The sequence below is a fragment of the Eumetopias jubatus genome, unplaced genomic scaffold, assembly GCF_037043125.1.
Source record: "Eumetopias jubatus isolate StellerSeaLion01/CBP00866 unplaced genomic scaffold, mEumJub1_p1.0 scaffold_9, whole genome shotgun sequence".
NCBI classification, from domain to species: Eukaryota; Metazoa; Chordata; class Mammalia; order Carnivora; family Otariidae; genus Eumetopias; species Eumetopias jubatus.
In genome coordinates, this window is record NW_028274815.1 from 26,346,512 (window position 1) to 26,359,108 (window position 12,597).

The 12,597-nt window shown below is 37.1% G+C and overlaps 1 protein-coding gene across 3 annotated transcripts in view; it reads right to left on the reverse strand.

Moving 5' to 3' along the window:
- MEMO1 (mediator of cell motility 1) overlaps window positions 1–12,597 on the reverse strand; it is a 118,519-nt gene that overhangs the window by 46,161 nt on the left and 59,761 nt on the right. For all 3 annotated transcript variants that reach the window (XM_028117193.2, XM_028117192.2, XM_028117194.2), the window contains one exon: window positions 63–131. In XM_028117193.2, the coding sequence (XP_027972994.1) occupies window positions 63–131 (69 nt within the window). The remainder of the gene's footprint in view (window positions 1–62; window positions 132–12,597) is intronic.

Here is a 12,597-nt window from a genome sequence, read left to right on the forward strand (position 1 = left end):
TGTGACAAAGTGGTTATAATTCCCAACCTTCTCCCACTTAAACAAAACTGTGTATTACTTACGTAATGGAGGGATCCACTTGTTTGTAAGCATGAGCAGCACAGGACCCACAGTACGTATATCCTGCGTGGCTACAAAACAAAATGTTTTTAAACTTAATCATCAGATTCAAAATCAAGATATTCTCAAAAGAAAGAACCTTTTGAAAGAAATATAACTACACTAAACATTACAGAATTGAGTGTATAGATAAAAAAGCAATGTAGCTAATAGTGCAAATTCTAGCAGACAACAGAAAACACATAATTGTTCTATGCTCCAATTTTAAATTCTAAAAAGTATTTTGTAATTTTTTTTGGTCTTAACAAATTATATTTAGCTATTCCAGGCTTACTTGAAGTTGCTAATGTAATACTAATAATATATGAGTTTTGAACATTCCTCTTCAATATTGTTAGCAGACTATTACATGGCAATAGACCGAGAGCAAGTCAAATCAGACAAAAACAAATACCCTACAATAACAATCCACCTTCTTTTTCTAATTTCTTTTAATTTTTATACTTTTTAAAAATTTAAGTATAATTAACATACAGTATTACATTATTTCAGGTGTACAATATATGTTTCAGGAATTCTATACATTTCTCTGTGCTCATCAAGAAGTATACTCCTAATCTCTTATCTATTTCACCCATCATCCCACTAACATCCCCCTCTCTGGCAACCACCAGTTTGTTCTCTGTATTTAATAGTCAGTTTTTTGGTCTCTTTTTTTCCTTTGTTCTTTTTTTTTTTTTTACATCTTACATATGAGTAAAATCATATTGTATCTGTCTTTCTCTGACTTATTTCACTAGGCATTTATACCCTCTAAGTCCATCCATGTTGTCGCAAATGGCAAGATCGCATTCTTTTTATGACTAATATTCCATTGTGTGTGTGTGTGTGTGTGTGTGTGTGTGTGTGTGTGTGTGTGTGTGTGTGTATCACATCTTCTTTATCCATTCATCTATACTGATGGACACTTGGGTTCCTTCCCTATCTTGGCTATTGTGAATAATGCTGCAATAAATGTAGGGCGGGCACGTAACTTTTCAAATCAGTGTTTTCGTTTTTATTGGGTAAATACCGAGTAGTGGAATTATTGGATCATGTGGCAATTCTACTTTTAATTTATTTTAAGATTTTATTTATTTATTTGAGAGAGAGAGAGAGAGAGAGAGAGAGAAAGCGTCCATGAACAGGGGGAGGGGCAGAGGGAGAAACAGACTTCCCACTGGGCAGGGAGGGAGCCCAATGAGGAGCTCAATTCCAGGACCCTAAGATCATGACCTGAGCCAAAGGCAAACACTTAACCAACTGAGCCACCCAGGCGCCCCCCTACTTTTAGTTTTTTGAGGAACCTCCATACTGTTTTCCACAGTGGGTACACCAATTTGCATTCCCACCAACAGTGCAAGAGGGTTCCTTTTTCTTCACATCCTTGCTAACACTTGTTATTCCTTGGCTTTTTGATTCTAGCCACTCTAACGGGTGTAAGGTGATTTCTCAATGTGGTTTTGATTTGCACTCCCCTGATGATTAGTGATGTTAAGCATCTTTCCAATGTGTCTATTGGCCATCTGTATGTCTTCTTTGGAAAAATGTCTACTCAGGTCCTCTGACCATTTTTATCAGATTATTTGGTTTTTTTGTTACTGAGTTGTAGAAGTTCTTTATATATTTTAGATATAAACTCCTTATCAGATATATCATTTGCAAATATCTTCTCTCATTCAATGGGCTGACTTTTTGTTTTGTTGATGGTTTCTTTGGCTGTACAAAAGCTTTTTATTTTGGTATAGTCTCAATAGTTTATTTTTGCTTTTGTTTCCCTTGCCTAAAGAGATATCTAGAAAAATGTTTCTACAGCCAAAGCAATCTCTATCAAAATACGAACAGTATTTTTCATAGAACTAGAACAAATAACACTAAAATTTGTATGGAACCACAAAAGACCCCAAATAGCCAAAGCAATCTTGAGAAAGAGGAGCAAAGCTGAATATCACAATCCCAGATTTCAAAGCTATAGTAATTAAAAGAGTATGGTATTAGCAATTGCACTACTGGCTATTTACCCCAAAGATACAAATGTAGGGATCTGAAGGGGTACATGCATCCCGATGTTTATAGCAGCAATGTCCACAATAGCCAAACTGTGGAAAGAGCCTAGATGTCCATCAGATGAATGGATAAAGAAGATGTGGTGTGTACACACACACACACACACACACACACACACACACAATGGAATATTATGCAGCCATAAAAAAAAAAACAAAAAACAAAATCTTGCCATTTGCAATGACGTGGATGGAACTAGAGGGTATTATGCTAAGCAAAGTAAGTCAATCAGAGAAAGAAAGGTATCATATGATCTCACTGATATGAGGAATTTGACAAACAAGACAGAGGGTCATAGGGGAAGGGAGGAAAAAATGAAACAAGATGAAACCAGAGAGGGAGACGAACCATAAGAGACTCTTAATCTCAGGAAAAAACTGAGGGTTGCTGGAGTGGTGGGGGGTGGGAGGGATGGGGTGGCTGGGTGATGGACACTGGGGAGGGTATGTGCTATGATGAGCGCTGTGAATTGTGTAAGACTGATGAATCACAGACCTGGACCTCTGAAACAAATAATACATTATATGTTAAAAAAAAAAAAAGAAGAAGATAGTAGGAAGGGAAAAATGAAGGGGGGAAATTGGAGGGGGAGACGAACCATGAGAAACTATGGACTCTGAGAAACAAACTGAGGGTTTTAGAGGTGGGGGGATGGGTTAGCCCGGTGATGGGTATTAAGGAGGGCACATATTGCATGGAGTACTGAGTGTTATACGCAAACAATGAATCATGGAACACTACATCAAAAACTAATGATGTAATGTATGGTGACTAACATAACATAATAAAATAAAATTAATAAAAAAAAAGCTCAACAAATAAATGTTAATGTAACGCCTACAGCTGGGGGGCGGGGGGGAGTACAGTACTGGCACAAAAACAGATCAATGGAACTGAATAGGGGGCCTAGAAATAAATCCATGCTTATATGGTCAATTAATCTATAACAAAGGAGGCAAGGATTTACAATAGGGAAGAAACAGTCTCTTCAACAAATGGTATTGGGAAAACTGGACAGCTATATGCAAAAGAATGAAAATGGACCACTTTCTTATACCATACACAAAAATAAATTCCAAATGGATTGAAGAACTAACTGTGAGACCTGAAACCATAAAACTCCTAGAAGAAAATAACTCACTTCTTCTGTGTCTTTAGTAATAAGAGAACTGACTTGGCCTTCTGTGTATTGTGCTTTTCATTTTCTTTCCCTACTACTCATCCCTTTCATTTTTTGGTCTCAGAATTAGATTTGGTTCTCTTATCACCTATGGAATGACTTTGTTTCCTGACCTCATTTTTATTTCTTGACTCATTTAAGTTACATGAGTCTAAAACACATTTTCCTGGCGCTTACTTATTAGTGTGTGGCCAGTGGTATGCTGGTAAATATTTAACAACTGTCTCTGCAGAAAAAAAAGAAAAAATGTATACATGTGTACATAAGCTTAATATAAACCCTACTGAGATAAAAAGATATGTACCACACAATTTACAAATAACGAAAAATACATAATTCTCTTTATCACAAATTCCACACAGTCAATTGATTGTCACAGAATGCTTTCACGCTAATTCTTATAACCATAGCCAAGTGATGGTTGCAACTGACAAGGCTGGAACAATGAAGACATATGTCTGACCTGAATGAGTTCTCTGCTGATTAGATAACAGTTTTCCAGTATTAGAAGGAATATTTCCTTCCATACTTTCTTACACTTTTTATAATGTAACGGCTATGGACACAACATAATTTTAAGTTTAATCTGCATTATTAACACTTTCCTCATTTCTTAAGTATAGACAATCAACAAACAATAAATCAAGCCCTGATTTGTAGCAATTTTCCAATTAATGTGGAGTAATTAATTCCTGCCTTAGCTGATTTCAAGCTACACAATAAACTGAAAAGACAAAACAAAGACTGGGAGAAAATAATTGCAAAGCATATATCTGACACAGGATTTATATCAGAATATGTAAAGAAATTTCAAAACAAACCCAATACTTAAAACAGATAACCATTTTGCAAGACGAAGAGTTCTGAAAATTGGTTGCAAAATAACGTGCCTGTACTTAATGCTACTATACTGTAAGATGGGGGATGCCTGGGTGGCTCAGTTGGTTGAACAGACGTCTGACTCTTGATTTTGGCCCAGGTAATGATCTCAGGGCCCTGGGATCAAGCCCCAAGTCACGCTTCGAACTCAGCACAGAGACTACTTGAGGATTCTCTCTCTCTCCCTCTGCCCCTCTGCCTCTTCCCCCCCCCACACGCACACTCTTTCTCTCTCTCTCTCTAATAAATAAATAAATCTTTAAAAAAAAAAAATGTTGAGGCACCTGGGTGGCTCACTCAGTTAAACATCTGCCTTCAGCTCGGGTCATGATCCTGGAGTCCTGGGATCAAGTCCCGTATCAGGCTCCCTGCTCAACTGGAGTCTGCTTCTCGCTCTGACCCTCCCCCCTCCCATGCTCTCTCTGTCTCTCTGTCCCTCTCAAATAAATAAAATCTTTTTAAAAAAATAAAAAATAAAGATGCCTAAGATGGTAAGTTTTATGTTATATGTATTTTACTACAATTTTTTTAAATAGGAAAAGATATGAACAAATACTTCAAAACAGAATATACTGGAATGGCAAATAAGCACATAAAAGAATGCTCAATATCATTTAGGGAAAGGCAAATTAAAACTACAAAAATCTACCACTAAACACCCAGCAGAATAGTTAAAATTAAAAAAAGAGTGACCATACCAAGTACGCTAAGGATGTAGAATTGAAACTCAAGCTACACTTGTGGGAATATAAAATGTTACAACCACTTTTGGAAACAATTTGGCAATTTCTTAAGAAGTTAAATATACTCCTACCATGGGACCCAGCTTTCCACTTCTAAGAAAACTAAAAGCATTATAACCACAAAGATCTGTACACAAATGTTCATCCCAGCTTTATTTGCAACAGTCAAAAACTGGAAACAACCAAATATTCCTCCGAAGGTGAACGGATAAACAAACTGAGGTATAGTCATACAATGGAGTACTCTTCAGCAAGAGAAAGGAATGAACTACTGATAAACTCAAAAATAATTATGCAAAAAAAGATGGTAAAAAAGAAAGAAATATGTTGAGAAAAGCCAGATAGAAAGAGTTCAAAATTCCACTAAAATATAAAAACTAGTTTGTAGCAACACAGAGTAAGTCAATGGGTATGGGTGGAAAGAAGAGGCAGAGAGGTACAGAAGGGAAGAATTACAAAAGGGTACAAGGAAACTTGAGGATGATGAATATGTTTATTACCTTAACTGTGATGGTTTCACAGGTGTATACATACTTCAAATGTATCCAACTATACACTTTAAATACATGCAACTGTATGTTAATTCTACCACAACAGAGCTCTGTTTTTAAAAGGGTCATCATTTGATCTAGCTTAAACTATGAATGGAGAAAAAGAAATTCACATAAGTCAATCACAGCAATATAGGATAGCAGTATGCTTAATCAAGAGTTAAGTAATGTGGGACCTACACTAAACACCCTGAAATCACTGAAGGCCTTACTGGTTGGATTAATGGTAGTATACTCTATCCGTATACCTCTGGCACAAGAGAGCCTATCAAGTTGCTTCAGGACAGCAATATTCTCACAACCCAGTTCTAATCTTAGCCAGAAGACATGTAAGTTGTTGTATGGCTCAGCACATTCGGTTTTCCTGATCTTGATATTCTAGCCTAACCAGGGCTCAATTTTTTCCAGTTATGTCCCCAGTCTTCCAGTGCCCAACATCCCAATACTGACTACTTCAGATTCCTAACAACTTTTCCTGATCTTAACATAACTGGCTCCCCCTATCAGTTCAGAAATATGCTACCTTGCCCCATATGTGGACCTTAAAAATCCTTTGATCCATCAGGACCTGTCCTGGTCTGTCTCAAACCTAAATAACTTCTCATGTTTTCAATACTGCTCTGCTCTCAGCTGTCACTCAGAGCCCATCCCTCCCCATCCCAATCCTTACAGTTTAAACTGGTCCTTCCATCTTAGATCTGCTTCTCAGACTTCAATTCTTGTTTGCCATTCTTGAATTTAAAAGCCCTGACCCTCAGTCCATACTCTGATCTCTCTCTCAATCAGTCTTTCCAGCACAAATATCTCCCAATTCTACCAATCCTGTTCCTACCCACGTGTAGTTCTTAAAAGCCCAGAAAGTCGTCTTAGAAACACTGGGTTCTTGGGGCACCTGGGTGGCTCAGTCAGTTAGACATCTGCCTTCAGCTTGGGTAGTGATCCCAGGGTCCTGGGATTGAGCCCCGTGGTGGGCTCCCTGCTCAGTGGGAAGTCTGCTTGTCCCTCTCTCTCTCCCCTCCCCCTGTTCCTTCTGTCCCTCTCTTGCTCACTCTCTCTCTCTCTCTCAAATAAATAAATAAAATCTTAAAAAAAAAAAGAAACACTAGGTTCTTAAAGTATTGGTAGAATAGAAATACTAGGAGTAGAGAGGTAAAGGCACAAAGGAAGGGCATAAAAGTTGAAGGAAGAACATGAGCAAACGTTCAAGTGTCTGATGTGAGAAAATATGAAACTGGCCTGAGTGGAACAAGAAGGAGAGTTAAGCCACAGACAGAGAAGTCTGGGCTTGATAAAACAAATTACTGAAAAACTGCTGTACACTCCAGAGCAGGGTAGTGACAATACAAAACTATTAGTAGTCTAGTACGGAAAAACATGAGATCAGAGGCAGGAGGTGTTAAGTGATGGCTCTCTTGGAAACCAGAGACTGAGGTAGCAAATCTCATGGTCTAGAAAGGTCCCAGTGCCAGTGGGAAATGATACATGAATGTTCTACAATCTAAAAAGAAAAACTGACATATCTTAGTGACCAAGTAGGTATTGAGTAGATGAGAAAGAGGAGAAGACAGAGGATAATTATGATAATGGTAATAACTAACATTTACTGAAAGCTTATTCTGTGTCACTCATCCATGTAATCCAAAGCAGTAATTCATTTAATCCTCACACCAACCCTTTGAGATAGGAATTATTATTTTTCTTTTATAGATGAAGAAACTAAAGCAGAAAGGTTAAAAAACTTGCTCAAGGTCACACAAATAGTAAGTGGCCACACCAGGACTTAAAGGTAGGCAGTGGAGCTCCAGAACCCATTCTTAACTACCATAAGAGACCTCTATATATCTTAAGGAAGAAGGGAAGGTTTCCATGCAGTAGGAAAATCAACAACCTTAAAAACTGGAAGAATACCATATATCCTATAAGACTGTAGGAAGGTGGGTGGTTTTCAAACCATGATTAACTGAGTTAATATGTTTTATAATAGAATTCAGATTTAATGGTTTCAGTCCTTTCTGAACTTGAGGGCTTAAAAGTCTGCTTGAAATAAAGACAAAATAGTTGCAAAAAGAGAGGGAGAGTGTCAACTTGAATAGAGAATATAGGGCAGAGTATTTTTTAAAAAATCATTAAGTGTACCATCCTTCTTAACCCAAATCATGAGAAACTCTACTTCATGAAAGGACCAAGATCAGAGCCAAAGACAAGAATTTCTAGTACTTTCCTTTATCCTGGCCCAGATACATGGTAATGAAGAGAGCCATGGTAATAATCAAAAATCTCTCCACTGATCCTCTGCTCCTAGACCCTTCTCTTGTTAAGAGAATCTATGATTCTAAATATATGTGGAAACAAGGTTTCATTAAGGGATCATGCATAATAAAAGAGGCTTCACTAAGAGACCATCTAAGGTTTTTTTCTTTTGTGCATTATAGTCAGAAGAGCAATGAAAACGTGAGCCCTACAGATAACTGAATATACATCGTGAAAGTGTATTTCAATCAGTATTTCACAGGCTCTTAAAACCTTAATGCAAAGTCATCCCTACTAGCTTTTCCAGGTCATTCTGGTTCCCAATGTAACCTCAATGAAAGCAAACTCAAAATTATACTTTAACATCTAAAATTTCTCATTAGACTAAAACCATGCCTCTAAAAACTGATCCTTCCTGTAACACAGGGTAATTTTGCTTCTCCCTTTACTCCTTCACAGCAGACCATTTATATCACCAAGTCCAGTTCCTAACCTTCCAGAATTTCTGTGCCCCCACACAGAACTGCAATCAAATGAGGATGCAAGGCCATTGTCTATGGTCATTCACTGGTTAAATGACAGTTTCCCACACAGCAACCTTGCAGTGTGGGTATAATTTAAATTCTTATGTCAGGAAAATTACCAATTACTACATGACATGGACTTTCACTTGTTCATTCTGAGACCTTCAAGGTTACAGGTGAATAGCATAAAGTGTGAATGCCAAAAGTCTACCATGCATTCTATGAGACTTTTCATCAAGGAGGATATAGAGAACAAAAAAAGAAAAGAAGAACCTTTGGATTCAACAAAATCAGGTTCTCATAGTCCTAGTTCTACTTAATAGCAGAAAAAATGCAAAATAAGAAGATTGAACTAGATGAAATGAGAAGATTGGACCGATGAAATTATCTCCTGCAGCAATAAGAAAAGTCTACAAGATCTACTTAAGGTAAGCTAGGATCTAGAAAGCTAGAAACTAAATTTAAAAACACTTGTGAGCATATGGGATCCACCTGAACAACAACTGGCTCTAAGCAGTTTCCAGAAGCAACAGCCTCACATTGCCCCTCTCCATTCTGTTTCGCTACACCTCGTCTTTTGTTCTTTTATTTACAGGCATTCCTCAGGGGCCCTCAAGATTCCTGCTTCATAAAAAAATATCAGATGATTATATCCCCAAAAATGTCCAGGTTAGAAAGTCATTATTCAGAATATTTTATTCTTACAAAATGGAATCTCACAAATATTAACTAAACAATACTATGAACTAAGGAAAGTTACTAAAGTTATTCAAGTCAAATAAGAATAAACTAACCACAATGCTGTATATCTAGATTGTTTTACTGCCAGAATATACAGGACCTGAGATACTGCCATGAATAACCTACTGCTTAAAATAAACAAGGACTAGAAATAAACAAGTTGCACATCTCCAGTAACTTAAATTAATTACATGATTTATGAAGATTCATTGTCTCACCATATACACCAGTAGAGCTGAACAGGTGTACTTCACTATATGTAAACTGGTCTTCTATATAAATATTGCCTAGCTTTTAAATTTTTTAAACTAGTTTTTATGTTCAAAGTAATACATGCAGACAGTATAAAAAAGTCAAACAATAAAGAAGGGTACACAGAAAAGTGAAAGTATCCTTTATTCCATACTACTCCTACTAGGTTCACTACTAAAAACAAATCAAACTCTAGTTTAAATGTATGAGGACGGCCACAATATCCACAGTATCTGCTTTATTGTATAATAAGCAAGCCCCCTCCCAATTATCTGATTACATTCTTATATTCAATAAGAGGTTTCTTAAATGATACATACTTAACGTACAGCTCCATTCTAAGGGTTGCGGAGTTATCCCTGCATACTGCAAGATAAACAACAATTTTGGCATCAAGGTATCTGGCAGTCAGGTAGGAAGGCTTTTGGAACTTCTAGTTCATTAGATCATATCAATATATATCCCTGGGCAACATACTGTTTCCTATACAAGACAAGTAAAGCTGTCCTAAATTCAACCAAAGGACATTTTTAAATCAAATTAAATCTTTTGAATCCCCCAACTACACCTGTCTATATGCCATATAGATAAGAATCATTAAGATTGATCAATAGTTGGGTTTATGGGTCAATGTTTATTCTTTAACGACGTTATTCTATTTAATCTACATCAATATACAAATAAGCAATTAAGTACTTTTAAAAGTATGCTCTCTAGGTTCTGATTTGTTTGTTTTTTAAGGCTCTCCTTACATGACTTATGCCTATGAAGGCAAAATCTAAGAAAAGCTGGTCCTGGAGAGCTAAATTTTATAAAAGTTAAAGAATGTTTTTTAGGGGCGCCTGGCTGGCTCAAACACTAGAGCACGCAACTCTTGATCTCAGGGATGTATGTTCGAGTCCCATGTTGGGTGTAGAGATTACTTAACAATACAATCTTAAAAAAAAAGAAAAAATGTTTATTTTAATAGACCAGATTTGAAATAAAAGTAGGAATCTTAAAATTTTAAGTTTTCTAATTACTAAATAAGCATATTCTTAACAAAGATCCTTTTGTGCCTATAGAACAATAAAATATTTGTTGTTGCTTTTCTACCTTAAAAAAAAAAAAACTCCTCTGGAAAGGAAAATAATTACTTCTGGAAACCATATATAAACTTGACTATATTTGAAGTTTTCATATGTTAACAAAATGGAAATTGTATTATATATGCATAAACATAACTACAAAGTCACTATATAACAGAAACATGCACACCAAAGCCAAAACTATTTTCAAATACCCATTTTAAAACCTAAGGTAACTTGTAAATCTTTTACAAATCAATAGATTTGTAACTTAGACTCAAACATTTCATTTCTCAGGCCACTGCCAATTTCAACTTAGAGCTAACTATAAAAAGGAAACAAGTCTAGCTACATTTTCATGAATAACTAACCTTGACTTAATTATATGTTGATTCAGCACAGTTCCCACATTTGAAACAAGTTTTAACTAGGAAGGTAGCACATAATAGTCAAATACCAGCAAAGTGATGAGAATGACATAGACCCTATGTCACGAGTTACTATAAAGAAATGATTATTAATCACTGTTTCTCACCCAATCAAGGATTAAGCAAACTTCCCCCCTTTATTCCTACATCATTTTTTCTTTCTCTACTGGATCATTTCATCTATATTATAAACACTTTAATATCTCCCACCTTAAGTAAAATTTCTTACCTGACAACATATTCCCATTGCCCCATTTCCTTGATTTATAGAAAAGTCCATTAAAAAAAAATTACCCTGGGGCGCCTGGGTGGCTCAGTTGGTTAAGCACCTGCCTTCAGCTCAGGTCATGATCCCAGGGTCCTGGAAACGAGTCCCACATCAGGCTCCCTGCTCAGTGGGGAGTCTGCTTCTCCCTCTGCCTCCCCCCGCTTGTGCTCATGCCCTCTCTCTCTTTCTCTCTCTCAAATAAACAAATAAAATCTTTAAAAAAAAAAATTACCCTCAGGACACCTGGGTGATTAGTCAGTCAGTTAAGCATCAGATTCTTGATTTCGGGTCAGGTCATGATCTCAGGGTCTAGAGACTGAGTTCCTGTGTCTGGCTCCACCCTCAGCGCAGAGTCTGCTTGAGAGTCTCTCTCCCTCTCCCTCCTCCCCTCACCCTGCTCATGCGCTCTGTCTCTCAAATAAATAAAATCTTAAAAAAAAAAAAAAAAGACTATCCTCACTTTATTTTCCTCTCCGATTCTTGAACCCACTATGATCATGCTTTCATCTCCACAGAAATTGTTTGTAGCAAGGCCACCACTGATCTCCATATTGCCAAATCCAATCTTCAATTCTCAGTCCTCATCTTATTTGACCTATTGGCAGAATTTGACACAGCTAAATAATTTTCTCCTCCCTGACACATTTTTCATCCTTTTGCCTCCTACAGACACCACTCACTTTTGGTTTTCCTCCTGCCCCACTGGTCCTCCTTCAGCACCTCCTTTGCAAATGCTCATCTTCACCCTGATCTCTAAATAAAATTAGCTTAGGGGCACCTGGGTGGCTCAGTCGTTAAGCATCTGCCTATCCCAGCGTCCTGGGATTGAGCCCTGCATTGGGCTCCCAGCTCAGTGGGAAGCCTGCTTCTCCCACTCCCCCTGCTTGTGTTCCCACTCTTGCTGTGTCTCTCTCTGTCAAATAAATAAATAAAATCTTTTAAAAAAATTTGTTTTTAAATAAATAAATAAAATTAGCTTGCCGAAGAGCTTAAGTCTTTAAACCTCTTCTCTTCTCTATATTTTCCTCACTAGGCAACCAAAGCCTGTTTAGACTTTAAATGTGATATATATATATCAACACAGCCTGGCCCTTCTTCTCTGTACTCCAGACTCATACATCTAGCTGCCCATTTGAAATCTCCACTTACAGATACCTAATAGGCATCTCAACATTTAACATGGTCAAAATACAATCCTAGATTCTACATAAACACCTTAAAGTCTACTTCCCACCTCTACCCGTCTGTCCCTTATTAGTATAAAACCAATTCCGTCTTTCCAGTTTCACAGGCCAAAACTCAAGAGTCATTCCTGACTCTTCTACTTTACTAGTCCTACCTTTGAAATATATCCCAAGTACACTGCTTCTCATCACCTCTGCCACTAGCCCCCAATCAAAGCCACTATGTCATCTCTTTCTTGTACTATTATAGTAAGCCTCCTAAACTAGATTCCCGGTTTCCACCAAACAGACCATCCATACAATAGCAAGAACAATTCTTTTCAAACCTAAGTCAAGTCATGTCACCTTTCTGCTCAAAATTTCT